Genomic DNA, 19747 nt, shown 5'->3' on the forward strand with positions numbered 1-19747 from the left:
ATGAACGTAATCCAACATGGGGAGAAGACTTGAGTTCAATATTTATAGCAAATCACGAGAGAAAATATGGCACCAGGTGAGTTATTAGTTTCACAATATAATTTTATTAAATATGTACTAATGGATATTTATTTCTAGGACTCATACTATTGTATTGCTAGATTACGACTGGAAATTGGATTTTATTGATATATCTTTAAATTCAGATGGACAACAAAATTCTAATAAATGGTGTAGAAAGCATATAACGAGAGAATTGAGAGTCTAGACTATAATTATGATGAAATATAAAGCAATCAATTTTAATATATGGTATTTTTTAAAGTGATTAACAAATTTAATAAATTGTCTTTGATTTTAATAATAAATTCAATACAACTAACCTGTTGGACTATTCATTGATGTTCCAGGCATTTTCTCGTAGTCACCCAGCTCCTGAAATAAACTTTTCATTCATTTGGAACTAAAACTTATAGTAAATATTTACTTTTATCATACTCCAAAGCTCTTCGATGTCCTCCTTCTCTAATGGTCGGATTATGAAAGATTTTGTTGTCATTTTTTACTTTTAAAAGTTATGTAGAATTAAAGTATTTGAATAAAATAGTTTAAAATCTTACACAAAATTGATAACCTTGAAGAATTATATATAGAATTACACAAATAGTTTGATTCTTATTGCTTGTGCACACACAATAGTATAAATATACATTTATCTATGAATGAAGATTAGAAAAGCATTTCATTGATTATAGAAACAAACAATTTAGCTTATTATTCCAATAAAGAACATAAATTTACATTTATTTCATACCTATTACATTAATTTAAGTTTTTTCAATAAATATTCTTCAAGTTAAGGACATGTTGACATAATATGACAACTTTTCAAGTTTGTTATTTATTTGCTGTAATTTGTTGAATTAAATCATGTACTATTATTTAGCAAACATATTATATTATTCAGCCACCAAATTTATATTGATAATAATTTTAAACTTTTACTAATAATTTTTGTTTGACTTTTGAATGTTTTGGTTTTGCTTTAACAAGAATTCTTGTTATTACAAATCCAACTGTCAAATGTGTCGGTTAACCTTAATGTTTGAGCTAAACTTATCGCTTTTTTGCAAATGAAACAAATTTAATAATTACTAATAGAAATTAACAATTACAATTATGGATAGAAAAGAATTTTTACTATTATTATTGACGTTTTTTCTTTTTTTTGGTAAATCTCATAGTTGTCGTAATACGTGTTCTAGTGACAATGACGAATGTGAGGATATTTCTTCACCTAGCAAATATGATAAAGGTATGTATTAGAATATTATTTAGAATATATAAATATGTACTCAGTTTATTCTTTTGCAGAGTATAATCATTATATGAAATTAATTGAAGATGCTTCTAGAAGTCACGTTGATTGTAAACACTCAAATTGCAGTTGTTATAACAGAGTTATAAATGAAAATCTTTTGCCATTTAAAAGTGGTATAACACAAAATATGATAAATAAAATTAAAGATAGGTAATTCACATTATTATTTTTCCAATGAATGTATTAATAGAATTAACAAGCAGTACGAGCTACAAATTAATAAATGTTGTTTTTATATTTATAATGTACATTCACAGAGGTACTAAGTACCAAATAGTCAATAACAAATTATATCGCCAAGAAGATTGTATGTTTCCATCTCGTTGCAAAGGCGTAGAATATTTTCTATTAAAAGCTGTTACAAAGCTACCTGATATAGAAATGATAATCAATGTAAGAGATTGGCCTCAAGTTAATAAAGATTGGGGCATTCAAGGACCTATATTTAGTTTTAGTAAGGTATGCTAATCAGTCATTTGAGCTCATAACATTTATTTTAAAGAATTATTTATTATATGTTTTTTGTAGACTAACGAAAGTCTTGATATCCTATATCCCGCTTGGAGTTTTTGGGATGGGGGACCTGCTATTTCGTTGTATCCTACAGGATTGGGGCGTTGGGATAAACATAGAAGCAGTATTATGGCAGCATCAGACAAGTTAGTTTATTCAGAAAAATTATATCAGTGGATTAACCTCAAGAAAATCATACATTTGTGAATTATTTAAGAATTAAAAATTAGCTCAAAGATTAATTTGTAGATACCCATGGTCAAAAAAGAAATCAAAAGGTTTTTTCCGCGGATCAAGAACAAGCAGTGATCGAGACGAGCTGGTATTATTATCTAGACAAAATCCAACACTTGTTGATGCACTATACACAAAAAATCAAGCTTGGAAATCAGCAGCTGTAAGTCCTATAAATTTAATATTTGTCATATGAAACTATTTGAAACTATTAAATTCACAGGACACATTAAATGCGGATCCAGCTAAAGAAGTATCATTAGAAGATCATTGCAAATATAAGTACTTGTTCAATTTTAGAGGCGTTGCTGCTAGTTTTAGATTTAAACATTTATTTCTCTGCAATTCTTTAGTGTTTCATGTGGGTTCTAGCTGGATAGAATTTTTTTACCCAAACATGAAACCATGGGTTCATTACGTTCCTGTTTCAGAAAATGCAAATAGAGATGAAATTGAGAAGCTTTTGAAATTTTTTATGGAAAATGATACTTTAGCAAAAAATATTGCTCAGAAGGGTTTTGATTTTGTGAATAAACATTTGAGGATGGAAGATATTCATTGTTACTGGGAGAAACTGTTACAAAAGTATGCAAAACTTTTAAAGTTTGAAGTTAAATTAGATAAAAAATTAATACCAATATACGGTTCATGATAAAAGTTACATTAATGTGGAATATCAGTATTATTTAATTTATTTCTTGATAATAAGTTTTATATTTTTATATAACATTGATTGTTGATATTTTTTTAATCTAAATTTTGTATATTGCTTTGAATTAAAACACATATATACATTATGGCAATTTCGTTTCAATTTACTCGTGTATGAACAGATATACAGATATATTTAAATTCTTTGAAAATAGTTGAAATACTTGAGCTATGAGTAATTGTTGATCAATTAGAAATGATCTTGCAAAGTTCTATGTTTTCTGTCACAGCATTATCTCGTATTCATATTTTATATTAGATTTTCATTATTGCAATAGAATGGCATTTAAATTTGGAGTAAAAAAAATACAATAATTTGCTGCATTGTGAAGACATATTTTCCTTAGTTATTTCCTTAGTTTCACATCCAAATAATTTTTTAACATAGATAAAGAATATATTATGTTAACGTCTTAAATATGTCTCAACAAATCTTTTGAAATGATTTAAAAGAAATTCGTAACGGTGTTAAATGTAAATCTGTTTTCCATTGTTGTACAATGATTTATTATTAGTAATACAGTAATAAAGTGCGTATAAATTCACACGACCAGTCGCCATACAAAATATGAGCGAAATATAATATAAGTCACTATTCACACGGAATACTCTAAAACAAACGCCGGATGTAAAAGGTTACTTTATACGTTACTTTATTCCATTTAGTTGATGACGCACAATTCTGAAAAATATAATGAAACATGTGTATGGTAATTATGTTTTATTTGTTTCATAAATACGGCAGAAAAATGAATTGTAAGCGTCGTAATTGAATGCGAAGATGATGTAGTTTGTTGACTTCATAATTCTAAGAGTTTTATATAAGAAAGAAAAAGTGCAGGACTAATATGATTACAACTTGTAATTTTGGGTCTTTATCTAATAATTCTAGATAGTTTAAAAATTTGAGCTGTAATATTTGATTTTTATAAGGTAACCATATTTTTTATCTTAAAACCGGATTAAAGTTATCACTTGTATTATGCCAAATATGATTATTTTATCTTATATTTATATAAATTAATTGAAAAAAAAATTAGAATTACTGACAATAAGTATAACTTCTTATACTTTTTTTCTCGATTTTAAACCTTGCATAGTTGCATATATAAATGTATTATTATTTATATATAATTCTGTACAGTTCTCTTCATGATTATAGTAAAAATGTCGCTTTTAGGTAGTCTATTTCTGGTCGAGTCTTGTCAATTGTCTAAAGTACTTGCACCAGGCGATCAGGAAGTTCGGTTCCGTTATATTTTTGCTAACATATGCAAATTTGAAAATAAAATTTCGAAGTTTATAAACAAAATATATAAACTTGAGTGTATATTTTAATCCACATCTAGATTTTCTCTTTCCTAACGTATGGTTTCATATAAACATACTCTTCATATATATCATTTCCTCTGATATTTGGTGGGTTGTTAAGATTTTATTAACAAGCAATAGGAAAAAATCAGTTTTAATCAATACTTTTTAAAAAATTGGGACAAAAACCTGAATCCGTGGCAAATATCCGAAATATTGCTTTTAGAACAATCCGCGGGACGAAAGGAAATCCGGGACCTATCCGACCGGCCCAGGATATGTCCCAGGAATAGCTCAGTCAGTAAGGGCCCAACTCAAATGCCAGCGTACCTTGGATCGATCCTTGGCAATGAGAAGGATAATTTGAAATATTGAGTTAAATAGTCAGTAGAATGTGAATAAAATTAAAAGCAAGAAGGTATATCAAGATTAAAATTGGAGAACAGATTTAGAAGAAAGGAAGAATAGAGAAATCAGTTTTCAAGAACAAAAAAAAAATAGATGGAATAGAATAATTTTCGTTTACTAAAAGTAACTGTATACCATATTTATTGCTTTTAGAACAATCCGCGATATGAAAGATGGAAATCCGGGACCTATCCTACCGGTCCAGGATATGTAGCAGGAATAGCTCAGTCAGTAAGGGCCCAACTCAAACGCCAGCGTTCCTCGGATCGATCCTTGGCAATGAGATGGAAAATTTGAATTATTGAGTTAAATAGTCAGTAGAATTTGAATAAAATTAAAAGTAAGAAGGTATAAAGAGAAATCAGTTTTCAAGAACAAAAAAAAAATTAGATGGAATAGAATAATTTTCGTTTACTAAAAGTAACTGTATACCATATTTATTGCTTTTAGAACAATCCGCGATATGAAAGATGGGAATCCGGGACCTATCCGACCGGTCCAGGATATGTAGCAGGAATAGCTCAGTCAGTAAGGGCCCAACTCAAACGCCAGCGTTCCTCGGATCGATCCTTGACAATGAGATGGAAAATTGAAATATTGAGTTAAATAGTCAGTAGAATTTGAATAAAATTAGAAGTAAGAAGGTATATCAAGATTAAAATTGGAGAACGGATTTAGAAGAAAGGAAGAATAGAGAAATCAGTTTTCAAGAACAAAAAAAATATTAGATGGAATAGAATAATTTTCGTTTACTAAAAGTAACTGTATACCATATTTATTGCTTTTAGAACAATCCGCGATATGAAAGATGGGAATCCGGGACCTATCCGACCGGTCCAGGATATGTAGCAGGAATAGCTCAGTCAGTAAGGGCCCAACTCAAACGCCAGCGTTCCTCGGATCGATCCTTGACAATGAGATGGAAAATTTGAAATATTGAGTTAAATAGTCAGTAGAATTTGAATAAAATTAGAAGTAAGAAGGTATATCAAGATTAAAATTGGAGAACGGATTTAGAAGAAAGGAAGAATAGAGAAATCAGTTTTCAAGAACAAAAAAAATAGATGGAATAGAATAATTTTCGTTTACTAAAAGTAACTGTATACCATATTTATTGCTTTTAGAACAATCTGCGATATGAAAGATGGGAATCCGGGACCTATCCGACCGGTCCAGGATGTGTAACAGGAATAGCTCAGTCAGTAAGGGGCCTAACTCAAACTCCAGCGTTCCTCGGATCGATCCTTGACAATGAGATGGAAAATTTGAAATATTGAGTTAAATAGTCGGTAGACTTTGAATTGTTTAATTGAATTTGAATAAAATTAGAAGTAAGATGACGTCCGTAATCACGTGAGGTTTTTAGGGGGAGGGGAGGGTTTGACAAAAAATCACGAAATATCACGTGAGGAGGGATATAGTAAGATCACGTGTATTTGTTTTTTAACAGATTTTTTTTTTAAATCAAACATTTTCGAACAAAAATTACTTCATTCAAAAATTTTACAGTTTTTTCACATAACTAAAAATACACGTGATGTTTGGTGTGGGAGGGGGGTAATTTTGAATATCACCATGTATAACCAAGGGGGAGGGGGGGTCCAAAAATCCTTAAAAACTCGCACACGTGATTAATGGACGCCCCCTAAGAAGGTAAAGCAAGATTAAAATTGGAGAAAATCGGATTTAGAAGAAAGGAAGTATAGAGAAATCAATTTTGAAGAACAAAAAAAAATTGAATGAAGTAGATTTTTTTTCTGAAAGTAACTGTATACCATATTTATTGTAATTTGTATTTTTGAGTCCTCTTGGAGAAATCTGTGGGCTATATATTTAAATAAATAAATAAATAAATAAATAAGTAATTAGTACACCTGCCCCTGCATATATCAATCGTAATCATCATCTCCGCAATTTGTTGAATACTATGTGAATAAATCACGAATAAAATTATCATATATTTGTTTTGATTACGCCGTTGTATCTATTTCGTATTAATGTCGAATCGTTGTATTTGATGCAAGCATCGACAAGTAGTGCGATAACGACGATAACACCTTGGCTACGACTACGAATGAATAAATATTTTTTTCTCTGTCTTTCATTTCATTCATTACAATCTATGCCTACCGCTGGCTACGATTTTAACGTTTCGGTTTGGCGTAAAGTGAATGCACACAAATGTATAAGGAAACATATGAACTGTTTCATATATGTATGTATATAGAGGCTCTATATACATACATATATACTCTATATACATACGAATACATATAGCTCTATAATAGAGCTATATGTATTCGACTGGATTTTGTAGCCCAGCGTTCTCTATTGTGCTAGAGTGGGTGTGTAGAGTACCCGGGGCGGGGATACACGGCCGGAAGTGACGCGACCATGAAGGTTATGGAGACGTGTGATGGTAAAGGAAAATTGTAAATAACTTTGTGGAAAACTTGATATTTTATTCATCAGTAGTTTGAGTCGATGTAAACTTAATTAATTTCACCAATTTATGTTTTCCTTTATGCATATATATACATAACAAGTCAAATTTTCATTTAGACTTTTTACTCATAGGTATTGCGTCCTACATGTCTGATGGTATTAATAACAATGATATAAGGCAATTGAGATATACAGAGTTTACAAATTTATGGTGATAAAAAAATTAAAACAATCCTCCATAAAAGATCACATTTCCATTAGTAAGAATTGAACCTTTCATCCAATAGATTCTATTATTTTATATATTTGATTAGCAATAAGTGCATGAGAGTCTTTTGAGCTGTTTTAGCTACGTCACTTTTTAGAAAGCAGCCCAACGGTTAGCCTATCTCTATTTGATATATTATTATTGGAATTTCTCTAATTACTGATGATTTAAACTCACTAATACCGGTGATGTTCTAATTTGATTCCGGGAATGGCTATTTTGATTGAAAACATATTTTCATAAACATCATTTTGTTTGGGTTTATTATTTCAATTTGATGGTTGTGTAGAAATTTTTCAAGTATTATACAACAATAATATAAAAATAACCGGTAAAAATCTATACTAAGCTCCTTTTGATTGAAAATCTCTGTTAGAAAACCAGATAACAGTTTCGATGCTATTGAATACGTTTTTCAATTCAAAATAAGAGTGAAATGCCTTCTTTTTTACTAACATCAGATCGATAGATATGATACTAAACTTTGTTTATGTATTAAATAAATATAAAATTAAGACCTATCAAGATGAGTTGATAAAGATTATATTTACGTAAACATATAGCAATCTTTTACACTTCTGATTCTTTTATAGTTTTGGAAGTAAAATTTAGACTAAAAACAATATCAGAGTAACATGATCTAGTTATTATTTTTTTGTGACTGTTGAAAAACCTATCTTTTACTGAAAAGCAATTCTTAGAAAATGCTGTTAATTACATGTGATTTAAACAGGTTCAGAAAAATAAATTAAGATTGTATTAACAGTATTAAAAATTATACTAATATTGACGATTATAGAAACATATGAAGCATTTATATGAAAGATAAATGGTATAAAAACAACAGCATTATGCTCAAACTTAGCAGTTTTGTTATTATTTATTGTTTTTATCAAATAACATTCATATTATTATATAGAAATAACATTTATATTATTTTATAAATAATTTTTAAAGATTTTTATACAGTAACGGATTTATATTTTTAACACACAACAATTTTTAATTACAATTTTACTACTATAATAGAACTGAAAGAAAAGTATAAAAATCGAATTTTTAATGAAAAGCCAACAGCAAAAGAATATTTTTTCTAATTTTTTTAATTGATGATAGAACTATAATAGAACTGAAAAAAAATTATAAAAATCTAATGTTTAGTTAGAAAATCAATAAAATTTTGATCTTAATCTTTTAATCAATAATCTTTTGATCTTTGATGTTTAAAAGGAAATTGAGGACAAAGAAGACTGAAGAGTTATATAACGATAGAGATATTTTAATTATAACAGATATTATATTAATGAAATGTATATATAAAATATGAAAACTGTTTTCATAATCTCTCATACCAGGCACTTCTGTCTGTCTGAGATATGAAAATAATGTATATATATATATCTATATATATATATATATATATATAAATAAATAAATAATAAAAATATTGAAATCTAATTAAAAGAAATCTTGTAACAAAATCCAAAGCAGTATATTTTATATGAATAATATTTATAAATCTCACGCTAGAAAATTCGTTTTATTTAAATGCAATGATAGAATAGAATCATTATTTTCAAACGCTTAAATTTTCCTTTCCCATCGAATACAAATGCTCTCAAAACCATATATTATCTCCACGCTCGTTTACCTCAATGACTCGAGAGGCTCGGAAGTCGGTAAAGCAGAGTGCATTATCGACTTAGCAACAGTGATGGAGTTAATATGGCTGTCGAAACACACAAAGTGCGAGTGAAAAAAACAATTAAAAATTAAAATTGGTAGGTCTATAAAATTTAAGTGTACTACATGGATTATAAATCTACATTGTGTTATTTGTATGTTTTAAAAAAATGGTTATATGTGTTGGGTTTCATGATCTGTCAAATGTTGACGAGTGTAGGTATCATGTCAAATGATATTTTCCAAAACAGGTGGTAACATTATTTAACATAACATCGTTAAGATTGTTTTTAATGCGTTCGTAATGTCTCGATTACGTTGTTTATGTTTTATAAAATGTATTTGTATTGTTTGTGTGTATTAATCTAGTGTAAACATGGAATTGTGAAGTGTAACATAACCTTAACTTCATGAATGATATTTATCAATGGTAACGTAAATTATTCAGCTCGTCTGTTATTGATTTCATAATGAATGAATAACGATTGTGTCATAAAATGAGGTAAGTGTCGATAACAATAAACAAGGCGATTGAAATTACAAGACTGCGAATGCGTTAGTCGTAATGACAGCTTTCCCAAGCTTTTGTAAAAGCTCGTCAATAGGATCTCTTATCGAGGATATTATAAACTAATTATTATACTATAACCCCGTTGCGTTTATTTTTAGACGTTTATCTTTTGATTTGTGCATATTTATTTGAATGGGATGCGATAATAATTCATCATAGATTCTTATTGTTCATATCGGATGTAATTGTTCGACTATTACTCTCGAACTGGGAGTTGGTTTTATTACTACGAGAGATAAGAGATCGATGTTAATTATTATTATTAATGGCAACATCCTTTGTTAAAGTTTCGAGATGTTTTAAAGAAGTAGCAATTACGCATCCCCAGCTGACTCTATGAACCAAACCGCCATTATTATGTCAAATGTCAAATGTCGTGACCTCATTTAGGTTTAAACTTATCTCGTTGCTTTATTACAATTAATATTACTACAATTATGATGCACTAAATAAAATTTCATTTGAGACACGGAGAGAGTTAAATTTATTCTAAACATAATTTATATATGATAATAATCATAATTTGTATAGATTTTCTATAGTTTCACAAAATGTTAAATAATGATGTTCATTATTATTTTTCAAGAATTTATACGTTTTAAATAAGAATAATTTATAATGTACTACATTTTTTTCACTAATGAGTAACACGTTATTTATATTTTTTGATCTTAAAATGAGATCATCAATTGTTTTAGTGCTATTACACCATTATTTGAGGAAGAGTAACCTAATGGAGTAACACATTTTTTAATTACAATATTTTTCTGATTAGCCTCCTTTGCCGATAAATCTTCTTCATGTTTACTTTGGATATTCAGTACTAGAGAAATTCTAATATTAAAAATATATCAATTATACATAGGCCGACCTTTGGGTTGCCTTTTGTAAAAGCTATGCAGTTAAAGAATGTCATCAAAAACGGCTCATAGACCTAAAGTTTTGATACTTATATTTTATTTTTATAATATAATTAGCCACTTTCATTATTTAGTTATTTTATTCAAGTTTTTATGAATTTTATTGGGTTTTAGTTTTTTTAATTTATTGCCATTTGTTACTTCATGCAGTTTATCATATAAGTTGATATGACATTAATAACAGTTAATTATTAATATAATTAATATTAGTATTAATTTCAAAATTTAATTTCTATTAAATATTTAGTATTTTCATATTTTTCTCAACATATTATTTAATATTTTTCAATAAATGATTTTTTTATGGTACATATAGTTTTAATTATATTCAATAATTAGCAGAATATCCAATTTCAATTCACTTCTTATATATATTTTATTCTAATGCAAATTTAATAACTTATATGTTATGTTAACTTATATGTTTTGTTAATGAAAATTTTGCATATCGTGTAGCAAATTTAACGAATTAAAATATTTCTAAAATTTTGTTAGTTCTAATATAGTTTTAGCTCGATTTTCCGACTATTCAATCTTTTAGTTATTTTTTTAGATATTCCAGTATTGTAATTATATTTGAAACAGCTATAAAAATGAATATGCAGAAAAAAGCAAGGATATTGTAATATGGTGAAAAGCTATGAAAAACGCATATAAAGTTATATAAATTCATAAATATATAATCTATATTAAAGAAATCTTCAATCGGTACATCAAAATGCGTGGGTGTACTATTTATCTCTATTATTTATATTTTATTATCTATCTTATCTCATTTTTCGTGTAATGATGTCATTTTGGTATGAACTTACTAAACATTTTACATTAATATTAAAATGTGAAATGGGGAAAGAAATTCATTGGAATTAGATACAGTTTAAACCAATGATTCCTAAAGTGGGTTCATCACAACTTTCAAGGGGCCCTCGTCAACGAAAAGAGATTATAGAGATCCGACTTGTTAATATCTGTTTTATTATTATTACAAAGTCAATTAATAAATGTCGTAATTTGGATTAGTATATTTACTTTAAAGGTTTAATACTAAACGTTAGTACAAATACAAATTTATAAAAAAAATCGATATCGGCTAAATAGGGGGTCCATGGCAAGGTTAAGGTGTCCACGACACAAACAAGTTTGGGAACCCATGGTTTAAACAATATTAAATGTTTATGTATATATTGTCAGGATATATATATATATATATATATATATATATATATATATATATATATTATAATTTTATTAGCATAATCTTTTATACTCAAAAGTTTTATTCAGTTCTGAATAAAGTAGTATTTTTATGAATGAGATCGGATGCGAGTATTCAAGAGTTTATGTAGTTTGGCCTGATCGTGATGTACTTCTTCACTACACTATTTGCATAAATTGAATTAATAAGATTAATTTAATTATAAATAGAATAACTGAATTATCCTTATCAAGGAGTACTGATAACTATCAAGGAGTCAGAAGAATATTTTAATTTTAGGCTTTAGTTGAAGAGTATAGACTCAGGACACAAAAAATTATCTTCTGAAAATTAATATTCATCTTCAAATTGAAAAAAACTGATTGATTGATTTTATAAATAAATTATCAATTTCCAGAAAATTGTATATTTAGTTAGATACAGTGCTTATTCGAGAATGCTTTGAAATATAACTCACAATTATAGCAAATATACCATCATTAATAAATTTATTAATTTATACAAAATAAAATTAAAGTTACAGACAATTATTCCACACAAGTATATGCAGCAAACCCAAAAAATCTATATAGTATATTCATTCGTATATGTAGAATACAAATAGTAAGAAATATTATTTATAATATTAATATTATTTATAATGTTTATATTATTTATAATATTAATAAATTAATGAATATTGCTACATATTATTTATAATATTTATTACCGTGGATTTTTTTGGGTTTTTATAGCATACTTGCGTGGAATAATTGTTTGTAACTTCAATTTTATTTTGTATAAACTAATTAAGTTGTTAATGATGGATTTTTTTTGCTATGATTGTGAGTTCTATATCAAAATATTTTCGAATAAGCATTCTATTTAACTAAATATATAATTTTCTTAAAGTTGATCACTTATTTAGAAAAGTTATTTTATTTTTTTTATTTATAAGAACTAAGGTTAAGGTTATGAGAACTAATTTTTAGTAAACTAATTTTTTGAGTCACGAGCTAAAATACCTCAGACTTTGTCAATAATTTTGTCAACTTAAAAATGAATAAATATATTATATAAGGATATGTAAATAAATAATTAAACAGAATATATAGAAACCAGACACTTTTTTTTCCACTTCATTTTCACAATTTGTGTTGATTTCTTGTAACATATTATATGTTCCATATAATATTTATTCATATTAATTTTGAAATATTAGCAGCAGCAATTTCTTATACTCTATATAGTTTATATAAACTTCATATAACTTATTGTAGATAATTTCGCTTTGGCATTGTACTTTTGTAGTACTCTTGGTGTGAAATTTGATGTATTTTATATTAATTTTATAAATTAATATTGAAAAAATTACCTGTATCAACTTGTATAATTATCAACGACAGCATTTTTAACGGTATAAAATTCATTTAACTTGTAGATTTTGATTTTCAATACCCTTCTAACTTACATATTATATTGTAATCTGATAATTAAAACTAGTAATAAAAAAACTTATTGCAGTTAATTTTGCTTTGTCTTCGGAAAAAACACATATTTATATACTCTATTTATAAATTAATATTAAAAAAGTATTACCAGTATCAATTACTTATATAATTATTAACAACATTTTAACTGCTTAAATAGCAGAAGATGGTTTATATAAAATTTATATAACTTATCGTAGATTTTGATTTTCAATACCCTTACTTTTAACTTATAGATTATATTGTAATCTGATTATTAAAACTAATAATACAAAAAAGCTTGTTGCGTTCGAAAAAAATTGATGTATTTATATACTTTATTTATAAATTAATATTATAAAAATATTACCAATATCAACTACTTGTATAATTATTAACAACATTTTTAACGGCTTAAGATTCTTCATCGTACAAGATAGTTAATATGAAATTCATTACATTTATAGTAGATAATTTTGTTTTGTCTTTAAAAATATAATGTGTTTATATACTCTATTTATGATTAGTCTTGAGCAAAATTTAAAAACGTTAAAACTTTATTAATTATTAGCGATAACATTTTTAACAACTTTGTTAAAAAATCACATTTTTGTTAAAGATTCGCCCAAAGTTTTATTAAAATTCTTTAAATAAAATTTTGGTTCGCAAAATACGGTTATATAAAAAATTCATTCAACTAATCGTAGCTCCGTAGTACCAATGATGATACATTTGATGCATCTTTGAGTGAATTAATACCATCCACGGCGTATGTACATCAAACTTTTTTTCCATCAATTCAAATATTGCGTATTTATTACCATTAATTTTTCATTATTTGTTTTTTCGATCATTATGCATTTGTTGATGTAAGTATATACATGATATATACCGGCTGGTGGCTATACGTATTTGAATTGGACATGACCCGCATAGGTGTGTAGTGTAGAGTTGCTCCAATTCGTAACCCATGGCGAATTTTATGAATGAATTCCACCGCGCCGACGCGCTGCAGACTATGCCGCCGACAGTCAGACAAATGAATGGGTTCCTACGCGATTGAATTTTGCGTACCACGAAGCGTTTTAGGCGGGAGATACGGATAGATAACAGATTTTTTTTGTAATGATTCCGAAATTATTGACTAATTTATTTCTAATGACTGGTGATGATTTTCATTTCAACAAAGTCCCCTCGTAACATATATTTAAAAGAATTAAGCGAGGAATATCCCACACGAAGATTGAAGGAAAAATGGCCTCAAGATCTTAAATAAAATGTCAAAAAATAAAAAAAAGAGATATCTGATAGGAGATAATCTCTTAAATGCATTAACATTACAGCGCATTGTCTTAAAAAATGTATATTATTTTGATTGACCCCTCGAGTTGGAGATTTCTTTGATTTCTTAGAGAAACATGATTCTTTTAAATGTATAATCAGCTGCAATTTTATAAATAATTAATTATATGTGGAGGAGCTTTGCACATGGACCTTACAATATGTGACTATAATGTTTTTGTTGTCTAATACATGTGGTAATCTGATATGTAGTATTTTTGTTTTCATGGAAAAATCATTACCGAGTTTCAAGCTAGAAAACTAAATATGGTTGAGCTAATGTTTTGTGATAAAAAGTTTGGTTCAAATGTTAACGAAATTTTTGGGATTTTTACGTTCAATTGAATGGACAGTTACCAAAATTCATGGAATTTCATTGATTTTATTCTAACAAATTAGGAAAGTAAATTCTCATATATATTTACAATAACCACAAAAAAAAAAACATATTTGTTGATTGGGGGTAATCATCGCGGGTTATGGGCCCGCGTAGCTTTCAGGTCACATTTTGATTTTTTCAATATTTTTCCAAATAGTTTTTTTGGAAAATGAGGAATAAAACTTATAGCATTGCCAAGACAAGCATTATCAACATTTATGACCTTTAATAGACTTTTCAACCTAAAATAACATTTTTATATAAGGAAGTGAGAACGTTAAAGGCCGCTGATGTGATTTGAAAGTCATAAAACAAAAAGTCGGGTCAGAGAGGGTTAATTTATTTATTAGTTAAATTATTTCTATCTTCTCTGATATTTTTTTTATTATCTCTTTTATTTACAACTGTCCAGTAAAGGAATTTCAATAAATCTGATGAATTTACAATAGTCGGCCGAAAAGGGACATTGTATACTACAAGGGCATGTTGGAAAAAACAACTCAGTAGTTGTTTTTCCATTCGATATAAAATTCACAATATTTTATTGATAATTATATAATTTTAACTATTTACTTATTGAATAATTTCTTATAAATAATGATAATTATTATCAAATTTTAAATCAAAATTGTCCCGGTTTTGCTTTTGATTTGAATTAGTTTAAGTTAATGAATTTGTGTTACAATTGTGACAAGAATCTTAAGATTATTATAAATAACCCATCTGGATTTTTTAAAGAACCTTTTATAAATATTGTTTTAAATATTTTTTTATCATTAGAGTCAATCTAATATTGATCATACATTATTTATTTTGATGCAGCAATGCCTACCAAGAGCTATTTTTACAGGAAAACATATTTTGGATCTATATATCCAATATGAATCTATATCTTCAATTGAAAATAAATTTTCCTACTGCCTCATATCATGTTACGGTCAAACTCATATCGAGCAGTAATGATATCTATTTTTTTTTTTTTTTTTTTTATTACCCAAAATATGTTTGCGATTAAAAATAACTCTATGCTGTATGTAATTAAATAATATATAATCACTATTAGATTAGTTCTAATATTATAAATTATATATCAAATTTAGATTTAGGTCAACTGTTGGGTTACCATCTAAATACTTCGTGAAACTCCTTTACAACAGCTTGTATCTATTAAAACTGATAGCTGTTAAAAATGAGAATATAAAAAAAATTATAATAATATTAGGCCGTTCATTTGTTGCAAAATAAAAATATTCTTTATTAAATCATTTGTGTTTGTATTACAAATATATCATATAAGCGTGGAAAATTTAGGCGTTTCATGAAAAGTGCCACACGGACAGAAGGAGCGCGTGCGCGACCTAATGCTTTATGTTTGTTTTATGCGAATGAAACACCTACATATTATTCAGTCTCCCATCCGTCGATTTTTTTCTTATTTGCATTTGTAGACCTTGCGCGGTGACGGTCTTGAGCAATTTTCTTGTAAAATATTCTGGAAAATGAACGATCATTTATCATTTCACATTTCGTTTATAGCTTTAGTGATCAACAAACAATCATTTTTATTCTGATAAACATCTTACATAAATATTTTGGAAAATTTCATATTTTTGTGTATATATTCACATATTTAACAATGGCCTGAATAAATATCCTTATGAATATATAACTAAATAAACAGATCTGTTCGTCTCCAAAAATAATTGTCTAAAATAAGCAATTGATCGAAGCCATCCTTAAAACTTTATTTACACATCCATAAATTTTGTATTGAAAATTTTTATGATTTGCTTATGAATTATGCTTTTGCATTAATTTATAAAATTAAATTACAACGGTTAATCTCAGTACCTGCTTATATAAGGTTGTCAAATATCTCCCTTCCGCCTTTTTGTATTATAAACCAAGAGAAAAAAGCGGAAGGGAGATATTTGACAACCTAATATCAAATTATTCTGTTACTGTAATTTAGAACTTTCTTCAAATATATGTATTTATTAATTTCATTATTATGATTCTTACTGGTAGAATATCTATTTCCAACTTTTAGAAATGTATATAACTCATATCTATATCTTTTGTTACAGAATAGTTGTCACGCAATCGAATATAATGTAATCTTAACAATTTGTACTAAATTATTTGAAAGATTTTTTTCGTATCTTTAATAATATCGCAATTAAACTTCCCATGGGAAGTGCCGCAATTATGATTATTATAGACGTATATTGATTTTAGTTTAGTATTTAAGTATTGCATTCAAAAGATTATATTATTTTATTGTTTTGTAGATTAGTGTTGTTCGTATAAGATTATATGATTGTTAATGGTATATTTATTTCTAATACAATAACTATTTACTTTGGACTAAGATGTATAAATTGTGATGTTATAAGATTTCTTTTGCGAATATGCTATTTTTATGAACTTAATAATTGTAGAGATGAAAGTTTATATTACAATTACTTACATAAGTGCATATAATTTAGTTTTATATTATCATTATAGTTTTAGTGCATCTCAAAAAATTTAAAGTAATTAAAAAGTCGTTCGTTACCTGAATAGTACATTTGGAATTTAAAAACATATGACGCTATTCATTCCATTACTGTAATATTTTTACACATTTTTGTTGTATTATTTATAGTCACCTCACACTTTTAAAATATTTGCTAATGCAATTACTTGCAATGAGTTTGTTTTCGTTAAATATACGTTAATGAGGTCTTTAAGAGGTTAATAATCTTGCTAGTAAAGATAGACAATATCGATTTAACAAATGCTGATGAATGTTTTGCTTAATGATCTTACTAATTTTATTTAAAATCACTTTTAAAGATAGTCGCATATTAACTTACATACTTTCAAATAAATGAAAAAAGAGTGCGCGTAAGGTTCACACGCGATTGAAGTAAAACTTATTTGCTACTGTACAAGATACTGTAAAAATAAATACATCCATATAACAATTTTGATTGTTAGTGATATGATAACACTCGCGATGCACACATTTATTAGTGTCAACCATTCTACACATTTATATAATGATAAATTATAAATTATATATTTATAATAGCATTAAAAATATTTATAATATTTAAAAACAATTATGTATTAATTAAAGTCATACTTCAAATATGACATGATCGGTTTGTCATTGTAATTAGCATTTAGAAATGAACGTTCATTAGAGAAATGAAGTAATTGCTGATTAATAAATTCTATAATATTTGTTCACACAGTGGATTATGTTAAACAACGCCTAAACAAATAGTGTTTTCACAATTTCACTCATCATGTAATAATTGTGTTTGAAGAACTTCATGTAATTAAAATTAACATGCATTCATTGACTGCTTGTATTTTTTTTACTTTTTCGCTGACGATTTAATCTCATTCTTTGAACAGCTGTAATATCTGTCTTACCTAAAAAATATTTTCTATTTCAATAACTTCAAAGATTTATAGAAACTACGATTAATATAAAAATAATTTCTAGTCAATATACTTGCGTTTAGTACACGGTACAAATGTTTAATTTGTTTTATTATTTTCAAGGAACAGGGTAAAATATTCTTCTGATTCAGGCATTTTTCATTAAATCAAGATTTGTACTACAATGTAACTTTAAACTGTTTATTTATCTATGCCGATTTCCTTGTTGATATCGGTACGCATGCAACGTTGATGCCGTTACGCATACAACGACAGATCTTTATTCACGTACATCACTCTTATCTTTTCTTATATGCGGTAACGCACTTCCGTTGCATTTGTGCGGATTTACATCCTAATTGCGCCTAAAGAAGTTTTACTTCAATAATCTGGTAATAATGTACTGGTAACTACAAATCGAAAAATTAGAGTGTGGGATGTTGGAGGTCTGTAGTTATATTATTTGGGTTTACCACATTAAAAAATTGTCAAGAGTAAAGTATTATATAAACATATATATATATATAAATAAGTCGGGTTTTCCTTCCTGACGAAATAACTCCAGAACGCACGAACCGATTTCGACAATTTTGCATTTGTTGGAAAGGTCTCGGGCTCCGCCAGGTTTATAGCTAAAAAAATTAGTTGTGCATGGCATCGTGCCTTAATGCAAGCTGCTGGAACTTTACGCACCGCAATTAAAAATTCGAGTAATGACATTAGTGAAATTATCAGAATTATGCTTGGTAGAGTCAACGAGCAATTCTTGCCGCAAAGAATAATGATGTACACACACTGAATTTCACCATTCAATAAAAAATTGCTGGCGATTTTAGTGACATACCAATGATTCCGACTGGTCTTCCGTTTGACTTCCGTCGGGTTTGCTAGTCAACATATAAAAATGAACCAGTTTCGTTATGCTATACTATTATTTTGGGATGAGGAAAAATGATTTTTAAATAATATATTATTTCTAGTATTAATTCTTATATTATTTCTTATTACCAGGAGAAGCCAAGTCGCTATGCGGGCGCGGCAGTACCTTGACGGCGGTCTCCTCGCACGGACCGACTGGCGGCGCGGCGGATGGCTCTTCCGGCGGTTTTTCATCCGCGGGTAATGCCACCACCGGCGGTTCCACGAGCCCCGCCGGCGTCAGAGACGTCTATTGCGCGGTCGCCCTTGACCAAGAAGAGATTTATCGGACTAGCACGATAGAACGCACTCTAGAGTAAGTTTGGAATCTATTTATACTTCACACTTTTTGTATTTGTAAAGGAAATATTATTGGCATTAAAGGTAATAATGCGAAGATTATATTATATTACATTACATGGTAAACTTGTAAGTGCTTGTTCTTTTGAGATAACAAAAAAATTATTATCACTTCGTACCTTGTAGATGATGAATGATTTTTAGTAATGTCATCGATAATATGCGACGTTTAAAATTTTCTTACTGGAATAATTTTCGTTTTTTT

General features: G+C 27.7%; 2 protein-coding genes across 2 annotated transcripts in view; both read left to right on the plus strand.

The window, feature by feature from the left end:
* Window positions 1–1196: 1196 nt before the first annotated feature.
* On the plus strand, window positions 1197–2780 carry LOC113370868 (O-glucosyltransferase rumi homolog). The gene is made up of 6 exons (XM_026611548.1): window positions 1197–1315; window positions 1375–1531; window positions 1639–1840; window positions 1910–2040; window positions 2144–2291; window positions 2352–2780. Exons 2-6 carry the CDS (start codon window positions 1389–1391, stop codon window positions 2778–2780), a joined length of 1053 nt encoding a protein of 350 aa, XP_026467333.1. The 5' UTR covers window positions 1197–1315; window positions 1375–1388.
* Window positions 2781–8996: 6216 nt separating this feature from the next.
* Window positions 8997–19747, plus strand: part of LOC113370869 (ras GTPase-activating protein 3-like) — a gene marked incomplete in the record, with an annotated part of 30417 nt that continues 19666 nt past the window's right edge. The window contains 1 exon segment of the mRNA XM_026611549.1: window positions 8997–9032. Within this exon segment, the coding sequence (XP_026467334.1) occupies window positions 8997–9032 (36 nt within the window).

The sequence above is a fragment of the Ctenocephalides felis genome, unplaced genomic scaffold (assembly GCF_003426905.1).
Source record: "Ctenocephalides felis isolate EL2017-DRISC unplaced genomic scaffold, ASM342690v1 CF-g0.4_SCAFFOLD_01492, whole genome shotgun sequence".
In the NCBI taxonomy this organism is placed as follows: Eukaryota; Metazoa; Arthropoda; class Insecta; order Siphonaptera; family Pulicidae; genus Ctenocephalides; species Ctenocephalides felis.

Coding starts and splice junctions, on each gene's coding strand:
- LOC113370868 (XM_026611548.1), top strand. CDS start 1,389: ATGAAATTAATTGAAGATGCTTCTAGAAGTCACGTTGATTGTAAACAC. Junction 1,841..1,909: donor CTATATTTAGTTTTAGTAAG/GTATGCTAATCA, acceptor TGTTTTTTGTAG/ACTAACGAAAGTCTTGATAT. Junction 2,292..2,351: donor AAGCTTGGAAATCAGCAGCT/GTAAGTCCTATA, acceptor TTAAATTCACAG/GACACATTAAATGCGGATCC.